The 19,365-nt window shown below is 37.9% G+C and overlaps 2 protein-coding genes across 2 annotated transcripts; one reads left to right on the top strand and one right to left on the bottom strand.

The window, feature by feature from the left end:
• The first annotated feature begins 10,495 nt into the window (after positions 1-10,495).
• Positions 10,496-12,897, top strand: LOC110922776 (probable xyloglucan galactosyltransferase GT19). The gene is made up of 2 exons (XM_022166980.2): positions 10,496-11,092; positions 11,793-12,897. Exons 1-2 carry the CDS (start codon positions 10,543-10,545, stop codon positions 12,590-12,592), a joined length of 1,350 nt encoding a protein of 449 aa, XP_022022672.1. The 5' UTR covers positions 10,496-10,542; the 3' UTR covers positions 12,593-12,897.
• Positions 12,898-14,126: 1,229 nt separating this feature from the next.
• Positions 14,127-19,033, bottom strand: LOC110922783 (3-oxoacyl-[acyl-carrier-protein] synthase 3 B, chloroplastic). Its single transcript, XM_022166985.2, has 8 exons — positions 18,700-19,033; positions 17,562-17,710; positions 17,317-17,453; positions 17,079-17,184; positions 16,405-16,523; positions 15,939-16,003; positions 15,288-15,510; positions 14,127-14,544 (listed from the first exon to the last, which is right to left on the bottom strand). The coding sequence occupies exons 1-8, from the start codon at positions 18,852-18,854 to the stop codon at positions 14,323-14,325; spliced, it is 1,176 nt and encodes a 391-aa protein (XP_022022677.1). The 5' UTR covers positions 18,855-19,033; the 3' UTR covers positions 14,127-14,322.
• Positions 19,034-19,365: the final 332 nt, after the last annotated feature.

Raw genomic sequence — 19,365 nt, 5'->3', positions numbered from 1 at the left:
ATGACATTTCGAATTTTTGCTTCATAACTGATTCAAAATCTTTGCACAAACTTTCATTCGTTGACCCAAATATGATGTCGTCCACGTATATCTGAACTATCAGAAGATGATCATCGACTTGTTTGGTGAAGAGAGTAGCATCCACTTTTCCACGGATGAAGCTATTGGCTAGCAAGTGTTGAGACAATGTCTTGTACAAACTCTCGGGGCCTGGTGTAAACCATACAGCGCTTTATCCAGTAAGTAAACCTTGTCTTTGTGGATTGGATAGGTAAAGCCTGGTGGTTGTCCGACATATACCTCCTCTTTAACCTTCCCATAGAGAAACGCCGATTTCACACCTAACTGAAACACTTTAAATCCCTTCCACGATGCAAATGCTAGAAAGATCCTAATTGCTTCTAGTCGAGCCACGGGAGCATATACTTCAGTGAAATCTATACCCTCCTGCTGACTAAAACCCTGGACTACGAGTCGAGCTTTGTTTCGAATAATAACTCCTCAATCATCTCTCTTGCATTTAAAAACACATTTTGTGTTAATTTTCCTGTGACCATCAGGCAAATCTACTAACTTCCACACTTCTAACTTCTCGAACTGGCTCAGTTCCTCCTGCATCGCATTGACCCAAGAATCTTCAGTAAGCGCCTCCTTAAAAGTCCTCGGTTCAATCTGCGAAATAAAACAACTATGTGAAAACTCAGTTTGTAAAGGAGCAACTGTTGAATAAAAACAAGTAAGCCCTTGATCAATTTGTCGTCTAGTGCGGACGCCTGATTGTAATTCTCCAATAATTAGCTCCTCTGGATGATATGAAAGTGTTCTTGGCATCACCTCGCCTGGAACATCTACCTCGCCCTCCAGATTTGTGATATTTTGATCTGCACTTTGTTCACTGACTGGAATAGATTAATTTGAAATCTGAATTTGCTCCCCCTCAGAATCTGAATCACCACAATCAAATACTGGTATGTTCTCAGATTCTTGATTATCATTCCTTGCCGTCTGATTATCTTGAGCAACTTCATTCTGTTGAATATCATCATGTTCTCCAGCATTGCTTGGACCTGCTTCATCATCATTTGAAGTATACCTTTGATGCCTTAAAGACTCACCTGGGAACCTTTCCTGCGATGACTCATACTCTCTCAGAATATCCAACTCGTCGAAGAAATCTTCTTCTTCTTCCTCTTCTTCCATGTCAAACGAATTCCACAAAGTGTCATAATGAAAACGCCATGAATCACCTGGATTCTGTGGTGGCATTGTGTAACCTTGACCTTCAACATTATGTGCCTCAATAATCCGCTTCAAGCTTGGAACATAGACTCGTCTTTGTGGACTTGAGTAACCCACAAATATTCCTTCGATGCTCTTTGGACCAAATTTACCAAAACGATCTAAAACTGTGCAGGGAGACCTAAACGGTTCTAAATACTTTAGGTTCGGCTTGCGGTTGTTGATCAGCTCGAAACATGTCTTGTTGAATTTCTTTACAGTAAGAACCTTGTTGAGCGTATAGCATGCGGCTAATACTGCTTCTACCCAGAAGTTGATTGGTAGTTTTGAATCAGCAAGCATCGTCCTGGCCGTTTCAATTAGCGTCCTGTTCTTTCTTTCAGCAACTCCATTCTGCTGTGGAGTGTAAGGAGCACTAAACTCATGCAATATACCTCTTTCTTCGCAATACTCTTCCATCTTGATATTCTTGAACTCAGTACCATTGTCACTACGTATTCTTCTAAGGCGTGTTTGGTACAAGTTTTCCATCTTCTTGAAAAGCATCATCAAACGATCAAACGTCTCATCTTTTGACTTCAGAAATAATACCCAAGAAAATCTTGAATAATCGTCTGTGACAACAAGACAATAGAGATCCCCAGTAATACTTTTGACGTTCACTGGACCAAATAAATCCATATGGAGTCTCTCCAAAGGTCTTGAGATGGAATTTTCTTTCTTCCCGGGGTGAGATTTCTTCTTTTGCTTTCCTTTGATGCAGCTAATGCACTCCCCCTCAAGATGAAAACCTTTCACATGAACACCAGTAACCAAATCATTGTGCACCAAGTGATTCATTTTTCGCAAATGTATATGACCCATCTTTCAGTGCCACAACTGTGATTCTTTCTCTATTGCTCTAGACATAAAACAATGAGCCTGACCCGTGGTAGTAGTAGCTACGCTCATGTCCAACACGTACAGATCATTGACTCTTGGTGCTCTCATGATAATCCATTCTTCGGGGACAACAAATCTTGGTTTCAAGATCAAACATTCTTTGTCTGTGAAGTGTGTTGTATACTTTTTATCACAGATCTGAGAAATACTCAGAAGACTATTCTCAAGCTCAGCAATGTAGTTAACTCTTTCAAACGTGACAATGCCATTGGATAACGTTCCTTCTCCAATTATTCTACCTCCTTGATTACCTGCAAAACCTACATAACCTCCGTTAAACCCTCTAACATCGTACAGCAGGGTCTTCTTCCCCGTCATGTGCCGAGAAGCTCCACTATCCATAATCCAACGTGAAACGAATCTTGGAAGCTCCTGCACATTTCAAAAACACTTAGTTAGATTTTGATGCCACCCAAGCCTCTTTTGACTCAGGTAGCTGGACATCAATGACAGTTCTTTTGGTGGTCAATGGTGGAAAATTATTGTCATTCATTCTCAAGCTTTCTTCAGATCCATTCTCAACCTTTTTGTATAAGAAAAATTCATCTTTCTTATGTTGACCAGATAATTGGTCTTTCTTTGGAACATCTTTCTTCTCAGAATTTTGCTTTTCTTTCTCAAGTTTCTCATAGAAATCCAAAGGAACATTCATCTTTACCGTTGTGGTAGAAGATGATTGTTTTTCCATCTCAGAAACCTTTGGTTTTGGAGAAATTGTTTTCTTTTTAACAACCTTTGGCTTCCATGTTTGTTGAGATGATGCAACCCGTTTGTAAAACTTGTCATTTTTAGTTACCACATTTTTAACATGTTCAGTTTTGACTTTGATGTTTTCATTTTTCAAAACTTTCTTCTCAACAACTATTGGAACTTTTCTTTTTGCATCAACTTTCCTTTTCTGAATCTCAACAACTTCAGTCTTAGGCTTCAAGTTGGTACATTTTCGTGCAATATGTCCAACTTGATTGCATTTGAAGCATGTTCGGGTGTCAACTACCCGACTTGTGCCTTCAGACTGAGGCTGTGAAGCCTTCTTCTCAAAGAACTCTTTGTTTGATTTTAAAAAAAAAATTAGATTCTTCATCAGAAAATGAACTCGAACTTGAACTTTTCACAAACACCTTTTTCTCAGCAAACCTTCTGTTTTGAACATTCTTTTTCTGATAATTCTTACCACCCTGATATCCACCCGACCATTTGTTTCGACTGTTGTTATAAAAACGTGGTGGAACAACAGGCTTCTTGTAGTAAGCTTTATCCTTTTCAAAATTCATTTGCCTCTTTGTCTGATTTAAACCATCAATTTCCGACAGATCAATTTCAACCAATTTGTACACATTCTTCAATTTAGTAACATTAACATTCTCCAGCGTAAACTCAGAATCTGAATACAACTTATCCGATCCCGACATCTTGTACATGACAAGAGTAGGTTCTTCATTTAAGTTGTTTTTGGATTTTGGTTTCGGAATGTATCTATCCAAAAAGCATTCATCATCCTCAGTAGTGTCACTTTCAGTTTTCAAAACATTTTCAGCTATGCTTTTAACAATTTCAGATTGGACACTATCTTCATCAGATGATGTATTGAATATCACATCTTGACTCTGGAAGTTTCACTTCATCAATTTCTTCATCATTAACCAACCCTGATTGCTTCTTTGAATAATTGTTTAAAACTGGTGGTGGAACCTGGTGAAACCCAACCTCAGTTCCATCTGAATACACATCTTCGCCTGCTTTGTTTTTCCCAATGGGTTTGGGAACAATGTGTTGTAAAACAAAGCTTGCGGAGTTGTAACTGGTTAATTTCAGATTGATGCGCTTATTTTCTATTTTAGCTTCTTGAACTTGAAGCTTCAGAGTAGCAATTTCATCCAACTGTTGGTTGATTTGCTCTTCTTTAACTCTAAGAACACCGGTTAGTTGAAGATTTTCTTTGTCTGTTTTACCATTCCTTTCATCAGAATCTTTAACCGTTCGTTTTAGCTTCTCAAACTTTTCAGAAATTTGACGATTTTCAAGAATCAATTTTTCATTTTCTTTTCTAATTCTTTCTACGTCATTTTTATCGGTTTCGATTTTCTCAGTTAATTCTTTTAATTTGTCGTTCGAAGCTTTTAACAGTTTATCACGGTTTAAGATCTGATCTTCAACACTTCTGACTCTACTAGTCAGTTCTTCAACCTTCTTACCACTAAGGTAAGGAACTGTACTACAAACTTTGCACTTTTTCATGCAATTTTTGCAGTTGTTCTCAGATTTAACATTCTTACCTGACTCAGGTGCATCAATTGAACTGACCTCGTTTTTGGACTCAGTTCCAGAACCAGAAACTACCTCTAGTTCTTTTGCAGCTAGAACTTTGTCAGCCATCTTCCTCAATTTTTAAGCGGTGAACTCTTGTGATGTATCAATAATTCCATCATCAATCTTCTTTGGCTGCGGTTCTTTTGCTGTCTCTTTCTCTTTCTCATCAGCTTCTCCTCCTCCCCACCATTCTCTCTGCCTGGCTTCTTCTTCATCAGCAACTTGTTTGGTGAGAACTTCAACATCAATAGTATCCGGATCCACAGCTATATTTCCATTAGGATAGAGATAACACTCTCTGTCAGGATCCCATCGCCTTGCTTTCTTTGCTTCCATCCATGTACGATAGATTTTGCTTTTTATGCATTGAGTTGTTGCCTTCCTGTTTACATACTTCACTTCTTCATATTTGTTGTCTTTAAACGGAACAATTTTTGCTGCTGTAAAGGCATAACCAACTGCGTCTTCCTCAGGCAAAACATCACTCCAATTGTAACCTTCATCGTCATGAAAAACAGCAAGAGCCCTGGATTTTTCTTTGGGTGCCTCCTCTATCTGCTTCATCCTGGGAGGTTCTGCTTTATTTTGATGATAAATCGCTCTTTTGTAATAATCCTATCGAAAAGGATTTGCAGTATCATTAGTGTAACCATTTCTGCACTCACGCTTAAAATGACCTTTTTGTTTACACTTGAAACAAGTTACTTTTGACTTGTCAAAGCCTAACTTGGTAGAAGGTCCACCAATAGACTGTCTTCCAGTAATCTCCATGAATCGTTGCGCTCTTCTCACTGCACTTGCCATACACCACCTTATGTCGATCAATTCCATCTCCTCAGGGTCGATTTGATCGTAATCTTCCTTTGTTAGGTTGGTGTTACCAATCTTGCCTGCCACAAGACTCTCGTACGATTCTAACATAGAAGCTAAGAACACCATCTGTTGTTTGGCAGATTCTTCACTAAAATTCTGACCATTCTTCAAATCCACAGCGATGTTGCATTGAAATAGATTCTTTGGCGCAGATTAATTTGAAGTATTTGACGAAGAACCACCATGGTAGCCACTGCTAGGAGTTTCTTGATTCATCCTGGTTGAGCTTTCTGCTGAAAAGGCTGTCTTAGGAGATGCAGCCTTTGGGATCATACTACCTCTGTAATACAGCTCCACATTCTGCTGATAAGATGTGTTATTCATTTTATTGGATTTTTTGATCTCCAATTCATGGCTATCCAGTCTTTTGATCAGTAAATCAACCTTCAAATCAGCTGGCTTTATCATATTCTTCAGCATTAATGCAAAATACTGTCAGTCTTGTTCATTCGGCAGTGAATCAAACAATTTGTCAACCAACTCCTCCTGACTGTAAATGATGTCATGTCTTGCAAGCTCCATCTTCAAGTGCCTGAATCTTTCAATCATCTTGGAAACAGACTCGTTCTTTAAACAACCAAACAAATCAAACTCTTTTCGTAACAGATTCTTTTTGTTCTTAACTATTTCTGCATTACCAACACATTTTTTTTTTAATTTTTCCCAAAGATCTCTCGAATCTTTGTACTCGATCAGTGAGATAATGTCATCTCTGACAGATTGGTGAAGCAGAGCAATGCATTTTTGTTCAGCTACATATCTTTCTATTTGATTTTCGTCTAAATTTTCATAATCGGTTCTCCCCAAATCAAAGCCATGTTTCAAACTTTTCCAACTGGGATACGCAAACGCTTTAAGCCATTCTTCGAATCTTGTAGCCCACCTGTTATAATCTTCAATCGCCATCAACTTGGGCGGCTTGTTGTATGTTCCGTATGCACTGTCTACGCTCATAGCATCCGAAAGAATTTTCTTTGCACTCGGTTTTGGTGTAGTTTCACTCGTGTTGTTTGATGTGCCATCTCCCGAACCACCGGTAAACGCAAACACGTCACTAAATGGATTCATGAAATCATCCATCTTTCAAGTACCTGAACAATCAACAAACACTTAGAAAATTTTTTGAAATTTTGAAAATTGCAGTTTCAAACGGAATTAGTTCGAACGGAATTGCCATAAACGAAATTCCCACTCAAATGGGATTAAGAGTTCAAATGGGATTACCAAGCAGATCTTAATTCCGTGCGGAATTAGATCAACTCCAAACGGAATTAAATCTCTTGAAACGAAATTAGGTTCTTTGAAGCGGAATCAGTAATTCCGTTTTAACTCTTCAAACGGAATTTAATTCCGTGTGACTTTTCAAGCGAAATTAAGAACTTGTTGTCTAATTCTGTGCGAAATTAGGATTTGGTTCAACCGGAATTAGGATGATGTCATTTTGTTCGAACAGATTTTCAAGCGGAATTATCAGTTTTTATCAGATTTTCTTCGAAGGTCCAAATCTTTCACGGATTAGTTAAAACTATGTTTCGCTTGATATATGTGAGTTTTAAGCCATTTCAACTGTTAAATTTCATTCAAATCAGAAAAGAATGAGTAGAAGTGTGAAAATCCGATGAAATCAAGCTGAATTGGTATGAACTCCTCGTCCTGAGATCTGATACCACTTGTTGGATCGTCGTGTGACCCTAACGAGTCAATCCGATGAGTTCAACATCAAAAACAAAGGCGGAATCAATGTAATTGACGTAAAACAACTTGTTCCTTTCTAATTATCTTCTTATATTGATTTCCTAAGCTTTTACAATTCTGATAAGAATTCGGCAGCACCTCGGCTCTCAAACTATGACTTCTAATTCCGTTCCAAATGACACGGAAAGATCAGTATTTATAGACATGGCTAATTCCGCTTGAACTGTTCACGCGAAATTAAGTTTCAAACGGAATTACCTAATTCCATGCGGAATTAGTTAATTTCGCTTGTAACTCTAATTCCGTTTGAAATGTCTTAGGCTCCTTTCAAGCGGAATTACCTTTAATACTATTTTCTCGTTTTGTGTGCCCTGATCTATCTAGTACATTACAAGACTCAATAAAGACGAAGTTAACAGACATCAGTGCACCAACACATGGATGGTATTTTTTTGCTTGTCGCCGGAGTTAGAATCGCTATTGCCTGAGTTAAAATCGTCGGCGCCGACAATTGAAGCACTGAATAACGAAGGGCGTGGTTCATCAATCTATAGCTTGTATGACCTGTTTGATGGTGAAGCTATAGGTTTGTAGGTGACCTGAATTCTTGGCTGGTCGGTTAGAAAAGAATGGTTAGGGAGGATAATGGGTGGTAGGCTGCTTGAAGAAGAGAAGAGGGGATGAGGGGTTAATTTAATTTTTTTATCTTCAAGGGTAAATAAGTAAATTCACATAAGATTACCCTCATGTGACATGCACATGCGGTGTGTTAACTGAGAAATCTAACTGATGTTAGGACAGGGGACCAAGCGTGTTCATTTTTTACAAGTTTTGGTACCACGCATGTAATTAGTAAACCACTAGGACCAAGTCTGCAATTTTTGCAAACCACAGGAACCAACCAACCATTTAGCTCCTAATATAATTACTTTATAATTTCTAATTTTTATTCAAACAAAAATTCTTTGACACGCATATTTTTATCTATGCTTGACGTAATTTTTATTGAGATAATATACAAATAAGCGAAACACATGCATGCATGTTATTAAACTGGGAAGTATTCCGCTGCTTACCGCCCCGCAACACGAACGAGCATAAAACTAGTTATCCTACATATACATTTACCAATTGGGGGAATAGTGCCAGACAGTTGCCTGACACTCCCCCATTGGACCAACAAGTTTACTATTTTATATTCTTTTTAAAATTACGTTTTCGCTCCTGCTTAAAATTGTCGTTTTACCCCCAGCTCAAAATAAAATTACGCTTTTGTCCCCTTCTCAAAATTACATTTACCAATTGGGGGAATAGTGCCAGGCAGCTGCATGCCACTCCCCCATTGGACCAACAAGTCTACTATTTTATATTCTTTTTAAAATTACGTTTTTGCTCATGCTTAAAATTATCGTTTTACCCCCAGCTCAAAATAAAATTACGCTTTTGTCCCCCATCTCAAAATTACGATTTTGCCCTCAATTCAAAATTACTATTTTTCCTTGCATTCCCCCATTGGACCAACCAGTTTATTATTTTATATCCAATTTAAAATTACGGTTTTGCCCCTCTTTAAAATTACGATTTTGCCCCAGCTCAAAATTAAATTACGCTTTTGTCCCCAGCTCAAAATTTCGATTTTTCCCTCAATTCAAAATAAAATTGTGGTTTTGTCCTCAGCTCAGAATTACCTTTTCGCCCCCAGTTCAAAATAAAATTCTATTTTTTCCCCAGCTAAAATTACGATTTTGCCCTCTGTTCAAAAATGTGATTTTTCCCCGTTTAAAAAATTATGATTTCGCCCTCAGTTCAAAATTACGTTTTCTCCCTAGTTCAAAATAAAATTATGCTTTTGCCCCCAACTCAAAACTACGATTTTGCACTCGGTTCAAAATAAAATTGTGGTTTTGCCTCCAGCTTAAAATTACGATTGTGCCCTTAGTTCAAATTTATATTACGCTGTTACCTTAAGTTCAAAATTACGAATTTGCCCCTGTGAAAATTTACAATTTTGCCCCCCGTCTAAATTTACAGTACTGCCACCACTCTAACTTTTGTCAAATTACGATTTTACCCAGTCAAAAAATACAACTTTCTCTCAGTTAAAAATTATAATGTTGCAATTGTTTTATTTTTTTAATCAAAACTATAAAAGTGTTTTGTTTTATTTGGTTGACTCGATTTAATTGTTTTTCGTGTCAATAAGCTGCCTAACACTCGCTCATTATTCGACCATCGTCCCGCAACACGGGCGATCATCAACTAGTATTATCTACTATAACAAAATAAAGGGCGGGCAATAGTTCTTCGATTCCATTGGTGGATTTGGGTGGCCACCTGCCACCACAACTTGATTTTTTTTTGCTAAATTACGATTTTTTCCCGTTTATACTTATAGTCATGTATGCCACTCCCCTATTGGCCCAACAAATTTACGATTTTATCCCGTTTTAAAATTACGATTTTACCATCAGTTCAAAATTATGCTTTTACCCTCACTTAAAAATAAATTTACGATTTTGCTCCCAGCTAAAAATTTTCAATTTTCCCTCGGTTCAACATTATGATTTTGCCCCGTTTAAATTTACAGTTTTGTCATTAGGTTTTTTTCCTTATAATAACGATTTTGCCATCTGTTCAAAATTATGTTTTTACCCCCATTTTAAAATAAATTTACGCATTTTTCCCAGCTAAAAATTTCAATTTGCCCTCGGTTCAAAATTATGATTTTGCCCCGTTTAAATTTACAGTTTTCCATTAGTTTTTTTCTCACACAGCCAAGTTACGATTTTGCTCTCAACCCCATTGGTCCATTTAATTTACGATTTTATCCCTGAAACAAAATTATGATTTCCCCCTCAGTTCAAAGTTACATTTTCCCCATCGTTTTAATTTTTTTAGCAAAACTATAAAAGTTTTTTTTAATTGGTTAACTCGATTTAAATTTTTTCCGTCTAAAGGAGCTGCCTAACACTCGCTCATTAGTCCTGAAAAATTACAGTTTTGCCCTGAGCCCAAAATTACAGTCTTATCATCGTTTTAGTTTTTTCCTAGCAAAATTATAGTAGTGTTTTTTGGAAAATAATAATCCCACCATTGTGAAATTGACCAATAATAATCCCAAGTCAGGAATTAGCCAATAATAATCCCACCTCGTCCATTTTTGGAAAATAATAATCCACAGTCACTAAACGACAAAAGTGCCACGTCAGCATTTGGAGTATTATTTTCCAAAAATGTACGAAGTGGGATTATTATTGGCTAATTCCTGACTTGGGATTATTATTGGCCAATTTCACAATGATGGGATTATTATTTTCCAATTTGCCTTTTTTAGTTGATTAAGAGCTATTCGGCCATCGTCCCGCAACACGGGCGGGGCATCAACTAGTTATACATACATTCTACACTACAATAATAATAAAACAAAATCCCCCTCTCCAAAAATGTAATCCCAGATCTCATCCTGCGGTCGGTTCTCCCAAAATGCCACCACCGACACCTCCACCGCACACCACCGTCTTCCTCCTCCTCTTCTTCCTCTTCCTCAGCACAACCATCCAACAATCCGATCTAGACTCCGACTGCACCAACCGCTGGATCCACATCCGCCAGCTCCCCTCCCTCTTCAACCTCGACATCCTCACCAACTGCTCCGAAACCCACCACCCATTCGCCACCAACTTCTGCCCCTTTCTCACTAACCACGGCCTGGGCCCCAAAACCCACAACCAATCCCACTCATGGTTCCGTACGGACACCAACCTCCTAGAACTCTTCTTCCACCGCCGCATGCTCGAATACCCTTGTCTCACTTCCGATCCTAACGCTGCGGATGCCATCTATCTCCCGTATTATGCTTCTCTTGACTCGCTTCGGTACCTATACGGCCCGTATTATAATTCTTCGTCCCAACACGGCCTTCATTTATACAATTTTTTGAAAGAAGAGTCGCCAGAGATTTGGGGGAGGAGACAGGGGCATGATCATTTTCTTGTCATTGCTGGGACTGCTTGGGATTTTAGTCAGCCGTTAGGTAAATGTTAATGTTATTATTATTGTTAATGTTAATGTTATTGCGTTCGGGTTTTTTTAGGGCCGTAAACGAGCCGAACGTTGATGGGAGTGAAGAGTTTGATGGAAACGGGTTGGAAACGAACCGAACCGAACGAACGTTTACGGACTTAAATGATTTGTTTTGAGTAAATGAATGAAAAGTTTTGTTCGTGTTAATAAATGGGCATAGACGAATTTTCTGTGAAACGGTTTACTGAACGTTCGGTTAGTTTACGGGCAGAATGGGAAGTTTGTTTGTTTTAGGTCTGTGAATGAACCGAACGTTGAGTGAACAGTTCGTTGGAAAGTGAAAGTTCGTTTGTGTTTATTAATTTATAAGAAAAAAATGTTCATTTGGTTAGATAAATGAACATGGACACATGCCATGTTCATTCATGAACGTTTGTATGTTCGAATATGTTCGTTTACATATATATTTAGTTTTAGTTATTGTTCATTGACAATACGAACTGGTCTGTCGTGTATCACCCAGTCAAATTTTAGAACTATGCCTTGGGTATTTGGTTAACGTATTGAATAAAGCAAACAAGAACACGCTCGTTTTCTTAGTTCACTTAAGTTTGTTTACATCCGTTCATTTGTGTTCGGTTGGCGTATAAGCAAACTAGCATAAATACTTACTGGGTACGTTTGTTTGTTTGTTTGTTTGTTTGTTTTAGGTAACGATCCGCCGTTATGGGGCAGTTCGTTTCTCGAATTACCGGAGTTTTACAACGTGACAACCCTAACCCTAGAATCAAGAGCATACCCTTGGCAAGAACAATCAATCCCATACGTCACATCATTCCACCCTCCAAATTTAGCACTCTTTAACTCATGGATCAAAAGAGTTACTCGATCCAAAAGAACAACCCTAATGTTATTCTCCGGCGGCAGCGCGATCTCCTCCACCCCCAACATTCGCCGGAGCATCAGGTTAGAATGCGACAACAGCTCAAAAACCGAAAACACAACTCAAAACTCAAACCCATATTCCAAACAATGCGAGTTCATCGACTGTTCAAACGGGATTTGCGAGCACGATCCGATCAAGATCATGAAACCGATGCTGCATTCGAGTTTCTGCCTGCAGCCTCCGGGAGAAACCCCGACACGTCGGTCGACATTCGACAGCATTCTAGCGGGGTGCATACCGGTGTTTTTCGAAGAACTATCGGCGAAGAGGCAGTACGGGTGGCATCTGGCGGAAGACGAATACGATGAGTTCTCGGTGATGATTCCGAAGGAAGATGTGGTGTTTAAAGGGGTGAGTGTGATGGAGGTTTTGAATGGGATTCCAATGAGTGAAGTGAGGAGAAAGAGGGAAAAAGTGATTGAAATGATATCAAGAATTATTTACAGAAAGCATGGGAGTTCATTGGGTTTGAGGACAAAGAAAGATGCAATTGATATAGCCATTGAAGGTACACTTCAAAGGATTAAAGCTAGACTTGAAGCTGAAGGTCTTACTGATCAGTGAGAGAATGTTGAGATTTTGTTTGTTTGTAAGTTAATATGATTATGTTCATTGGTTTACTGAAATTTATAGAAAGATTCCACATTTATTTGAAGAATTTTACAAGGATCTTGAATAAGTTGAATAACCAATGTTGTTAAACCCGGACCAGTGAGTGAACCAGTAGAGCGGTTGCTTCGATATTAAAACATTGCGAATAGCTGATCTGGTTCATCATTTTAGTGTATATGACTGTTATATGAAACCATGTAAATGTTTGGATGTGTGTGATTGTTTTATTTATTGGTTAATTTTGGTTTAATGGTTAATTTGTTGTAGAAGTTGGATTGTAATTAATCAAAAGTTGGATATGCCAGGATTAAAGAGGAAAAGGAACTTGGAAATATAAATATATTAGGTTTATCCAAACAAAAGTTAACCCCTAAAAGCTTAAATATACTTTGTACTTTTGAAAAAATAAATATTTTATTTAATTTGAGATTTTGAGGGTTTTTTATACGATAGGCTGCCCGGTGTGAGGCGCTATCCCACCGACGCAAACAACTGCCTCATCTTTGACGTGGAGGCCTTTTTCAGAAAAGTGGGCGCTAAACACCATTACCAGGGCGTTATGGAGGCATTAAGGGGACGCCATCGTCTTGTTCGCTACCCCAGTAGCGAAAGGAGCATATGAGGGGGTGGTGTGGTGATGTGGGGGCATGGCTGACATGGCTCCAACGTGGTAGTGGGTAATGTCTTGGGGCGTTTACCCACATCATATGACCTGGTGTTGCTATTTTTTATTTTTTTAAAATTATTTATTCCAAAAAGTGTGATGATTAAAATTGTGCGTCTAATGTTTGACTTTCTAGTTTTGATTTTTTTTTCTTTTATAAAATGAGTTTTGATGCATTGTTGATTAGGTGTTTTTAGTTTCAATCACACTACCATTTATTCATTACATGGTGCTTCCAACTTTACATGCATTGCTGCAAGCGCTGCTTGTTGTCTCGTCTCTCATTAGCGGTTAAGTGGAGATCATGGAGCAGATATTGGCGCATGCTGATTGGTGTCACGTATGCGTCCTTGAGTACCTTGTCTCCTGTACGATTGTTAATCGTGGAGCACGATCGGATACAGCCTGTTGGACGCTCATTGGTCCACTGCTCTACCACTTGTACCTGTCGTACTTGTCCTAGGATGACCTGCGGTTCTGTCCTCCGCGCGGCCATCGGGGACACACCGTGTAGCCAGCGCAAGGTACAGGAAGTGAAGGTTTTCATCCAAGGAGTCAAGTGTGAAATCTGGTCTTGTGTTGTCCTAGACCTCGCGCGCGGCCTAGGTTACAACTGATTGGTCGGCGCGAGTTTGGGAAAACTGCCAGATTAGTCTAGTAAGAGTATGGTCTCGCGCGCGACCTGATTGGTTAGCGTAGATTTTCGGTACCATACCCCTTCACCTACGCTTTTGGTGAAGAAAGTCTCTTTGTAAGCAGTAAAGCTCAAAGAAACCCATTTACAAGTTGAAGTTCACAAAACAAGACAAATTTAGCAAAAGATTGATGCATAATGAATGAAATCTTATTAATGTTTTTGGTAGTTCATAACTAAGAAGAAGATGAAACAGGAATCAAAACAAAACAAAACAAAATTGATGAGATTTTAGATTTTGGAAACAATGTACATCATCTTTCTTTCCTGCCCACACTCACCAAATAACTTGCAGTGTACAAAACAATGTTTAAAAACACAAATCTAACCCCATCTCAGGATAGCAGAACCCCATGTAAGACCCGCACCAAACCCCGCAGTTGCTATGGTTTCACCTTGTTTCACTTTCCCGCTTCTAACCGCTTCATCTAACGCCAACGGTATAGAAGCTGCACTCGTGTTGCCATAGTTGGCCAGATTTGATATTACCCTATCCTTTGGAACTTCTAGTCTTGTTGCTACTCCATCGATGATCCTCTTGTTCGCCTGCATGTCAAATTACATAAATACCCTTTAAGTTTACAAAATCTTTGATTCAATTCCTGATACCCGTCAGCAGTCAAATAAAGCAGAGGTAGCAATTTCGACGCACTTATTTATGAATAAACTGATTCGGGTTATTATCTATCCCTAACGGGTCAGACAAGAAAAAATTGCTTAAAATAATACGGTCGAAAGTTGCCCTCAACATCTCTATCTATATCTATATCTATCTATAGTTCTATACTATATAATAAATATACTTTTGAATATGAATACTTACGCTTTAATTATGAATACTTATTATCTATATATATACTACATAATAAATTATTATTCTTGCGGTATTTATTATCAACTCGTGTAATACACGTGTTTATTCAACCCATGCAATGCAATACACGGATTTTTTTTTAAATATAACTTTTTATAATATTGCATTTATTCTACTTGTGTAGTACACGGGATTCTAACCTATTGTTATTGCATTAAACCTTTTAAACGATTTTATTCAAAAAGTAAGATTATTATTAAAATAATATAATTTTGTTAATCATATTTGATTAACTAATTATCGGCAAAAAGCTTTAAAACATTAGAGAAAAAGGGTCTCAGGCAGCTATACAAAATAACAATCATTTTATTCAAAAAGTCAGATTATTATTGAAATACTATAATTTTAACAAAATATACTTGATAAACTAATTATATGTAAATGTGTGGGATCCACGACATGTTCTGGTTCGTACCTGATGGAGCAGTAGCCAGTCGATATCTGAACGGTCAAGACCAGCCTTTGCTAGCGATGCCTCAATGGTCTGTGGCACAACGCTAACAGCAAACCGAAAGACTTCTGTTCCATTCATTTTTATACATGAAAAAGACGAGCTGTTTGGGGGGAACCCTAGGGCCGAACCATTTGTACCCAATTCATGATTACTTTCGTTTTCTTTGATTCCAGCATTTAGGTGCCTGTTACGGAGGAGGGTTATGAAAAAGTTCACATTTTGACAACATTTGCAGTGAATGCAAACAATCGGTTTTCAAGAAAGAGTTAATTGCCCGGATGGTCCCTGTGGTTTCATGTTTTTTCACGTTTAGTCCCCACCTTTTGGAAATAGCAGGTATGCTCCCTATGGTTTGTCATTTTGTTACTCGGATAGTCCCCTGACATTTACTCCGGGGACTATCCGAGTAACAAATGACAAACCATAGGGAGCATACCTGCTATTTCCAAACTAACTGACATCTACTCAGGGGACTATCCGAGTAACAAAATAACAAACCATAGGGAGCATACCTGCTATTTTCAAAAGGTGGGGACTAAACGTGAAAAAACGTGAAACTACAGGGACCATCCGGGCAATTAACTCTTTCAAGAAATTATAAAGTATAAACACCTGTTGCCGTCACCATCACTGTGCAAGTCAAAACCAAATAAACCGTCCTCTTCGCTGTCACACGCCTGCCAGAAATACAATTCATTATTTCCCTCCATTAACCAGTGTTTATGCTCTGGGACGCAGTAATTTGTTACTCAGTAGGACCCACATGTAACGATATTTTATCGTTTGTCAAATATCTGATATACCCTTTTTAAAAGAGAGAAACCGTACGGACCCAAATCAATACAAACGAACATATATATATTGATGACATGGAAAAGTGATTTTGACATGAAAAAAACAGTAAGAAAAGTGTTGTACGAATCGCTAGACGGCCACTGATTTTTGGCTAATTAGGACTGGATTTGACCACTGTTGACCGCCTACTGATTAACTGGCTGGCCGATTAGATAAAAATTACTCGGTGAACCTCCGACTAGCGATTAATCGGAGGCTAGTCGGGATTTTTACAACCATATACCTGGACCAGAACAGCACCAGCAGCATCTCCAAAGAGAATGCACGTCCCTCTATCAGTCCAGTCAACATAACGAGAGAGTGAATCGGCTCCAATCACAAGTACATTCTTGAAACCACCCCCTGAAACAAAAGTCAACATGGTCAAACTTACTGACACATATCATTTTGACCTGTACGGATTACCTATTTTCAAAAGGGGTGACAATAAAGATGGTTACCCAACGTACATTAGACCAAAAGTTTCTTGCTTTTTTATAAAAGAGTAAGGTACACGGATGGTCCCTGTGGTTAACCAAAATTAAGAATTTAGTCCCCAGCTTTTCAAAAGTACATGGACGGTCTCTGTGGTTTGCACTTCGTAACGCATTTAGTCCTCAACTTTTGCCAAAAGTACATGGATGGTCCTTGTGGTACTGGTATGCACGTTGTAACGCATTTAGTCACTAAATGTTGGGGACGATATGTGTTACAAAGTGCAAACCACAGGGACCATCCGTGTATTGTTGGCAAAAGTTGTGGACTAAATGTGTTACAAAGTGCAAACCACAGGGACCGTCCTTGTACTTTTGAAAAGTTGGGGACTAAATCCTAAATTTTGGTTAACCACAGGGACCATCTGTGTACTTTACTCTTTATAAAATAACCTCGAAAACAACAAATAAAACATTGTTTTACCTCGAATATAACATGAAGCAGATACAAGGCCCAATACAAACCCGCTACAAGCAGCCGTAATGTCAAAAGCGAGTGGATTTCCTTTACATCCAAGTGCTTTTTGAATCTATAATAAGAAAATAAATACACATAATTAAAAACACTAAGGATATTTTTAAAGGGAAAAACACAATAACAAAAATAGATTTAAAATATTAGTTACAGGAAAACAAGATTAATCCACGTCATCATGTTCAACCTGGGGAGCACCACCAAATAGATCTTCTGGAGTCGATGTGCACAACAAGATAAGATCCACGTCATCCGGTTCTACTTGTGCCATTTCAAGTGCTTTTAGAGATGCCTCTGCAGCCAGACCGGTCAAACTTTCGTTTCCTGTGGTTCATCCCACCAGATTACAGTCATATATTATTATAGTAAATATATGCATGGATGATGTATACCAATACCAGATAATTAATATTTTAATTCAATAATACTAACCTGTAAGAATCCGTCGATTGCGAATTCCAGTTCGCGCAGATATCCATTCATCATTGGTATCAACGATTTTAGCAAGATCATCATTAGAAATCTGGAGTTGAGGTACGGCTGACCCACACCCAACTAGTTTGCATCCCTTGCTTACAAGCCTGTTATTTATTAAAAAAAAAAAAAAAAAAAAAAATCTTAAACGGGGCTAAACAATCTTTAGATCAATTTCATCATTACCTCAACACAAACTCAATATCACCACTACTACTACAATCATATGCATCCAAGACATTGCAATAAATTATATTTCAACCAAGGTTTAAAAGAACGAAAATGAGTTTCAAGGCGGTTTCCCTTCGCCTCATGAGGCGTAAGCCCGAGGCAGAATTAAAAAATAAATCTAAAAATTATATATCTTATAAAAATAATAATACTAACCAAATTCATCATCGAAATCATCAAAAACACACATAAAAAGACATAAATTGCTTGAAATTGACACAAAAAGTTAAAAACATCAAAAACAAATATCAAAACCCCCTGAGGTGCACATACAATATAAACCCCCTGAGGCGTGCCTCAGAATCATTTTTGGCCGTTTCGCCTCGAGGCACACGCCTCAACCGTATTTTAAAACCATGGTTTCAACAAAGATAATGTAACATCTGACCTCTCATACCAACCAATATTGTCTACTTTGCTCACGAAGAGCGCACAGATTTGTTTTTGTCCCACTCAAGCACAGTTAACTATGGAGTTCTCCTATCTATCATCCACAACAAATGCGCCCAACGACAGGATATTCCTAAGACCCGGTATCTCTCGGACATAACAAGATTAACATAGTTTATTGGTTTGAACTTCTAAGCAATGATTCTATTAGATCCATTTTGTCACATCTTGTATTGTTCATGCAAGATTAACTTATTCTACAAATCCAACTAAATCAACCAACCGTTATGAAACTTCCATCAAGAAATTAAACTAATTGACCCTATAATAAACAAACACAAATTTCAAAGCTAAAGATTAGTACTTTTGACTTCAAAAGTCAAAATGCATATAAAAAACTAGTACAAATGTACAATGATTGCACCGACCCAAAACACAACTAGAAATTAAGATAGATTCACAACTAGAAACTAACCTGGGGAGCCGAGATTCAGTCTCAATAGCTTGAGAGGTGCTGGAGCAGCGAACCCTTTTGGGGATAACCTCAGGGTAACAAAACCCAGAAGGATTTAAGCCAAAAGAAGAAGAAATCCTCATGCTTTGAGTGAGAAACCCAGATGCATTCGCCATTTGAAATAGCAATTGAGATCCAATTTGAAGCTGCAATCTATAAATTGGTTGTTATATCATTGAGAAGAACGATGAATGATTGTATAAGTTATAATCTTCGGAGTAGTCGAAGCAAAAGTGGGCGCAAACTGCAATCTGAGAGGAAACTCCGAGGCGAATAATAAACAAATATATGAAAGAAACTATGGGTTTTGTAAATCTATAAGGATTAAAAATCCATTGTTTTATGCTCAACTTTTTTTTTTCTTTAATTTTATTTTGTTTGTTTTTGTTTAGGTTTAGAACATAATAAAACAATGTAATTAGTTATCTTTTTGTGACAAGTGAATTTATGTTCCTATACTTACATGTTTCTAGATTAATTGCAAAATAGTTTAGAAATGGGTGGGATTACTTCACACAATACGACAGGAATACTGTTCACATAAGTAAATAATACTTAAAAACATAATGTTGGAAGTTAGAATGTTAAGGTTACGTGATGGTATGGTACAACTTCAGTACAGGTAGT

The sequence above is a fragment of the Helianthus annuus genome, chromosome 2 (assembly GCF_002127325.2).
Source record: "Helianthus annuus cultivar XRQ/B chromosome 2, HanXRQr2.0-SUNRISE, whole genome shotgun sequence".
In the NCBI taxonomy this organism is placed as follows: domain Eukaryota; kingdom Viridiplantae; phylum Streptophyta; class Magnoliopsida; order Asterales; family Asteraceae; genus Helianthus; species Helianthus annuus.
This window is presented reverse-complemented; position numbering and strand designations above follow the sequence as displayed.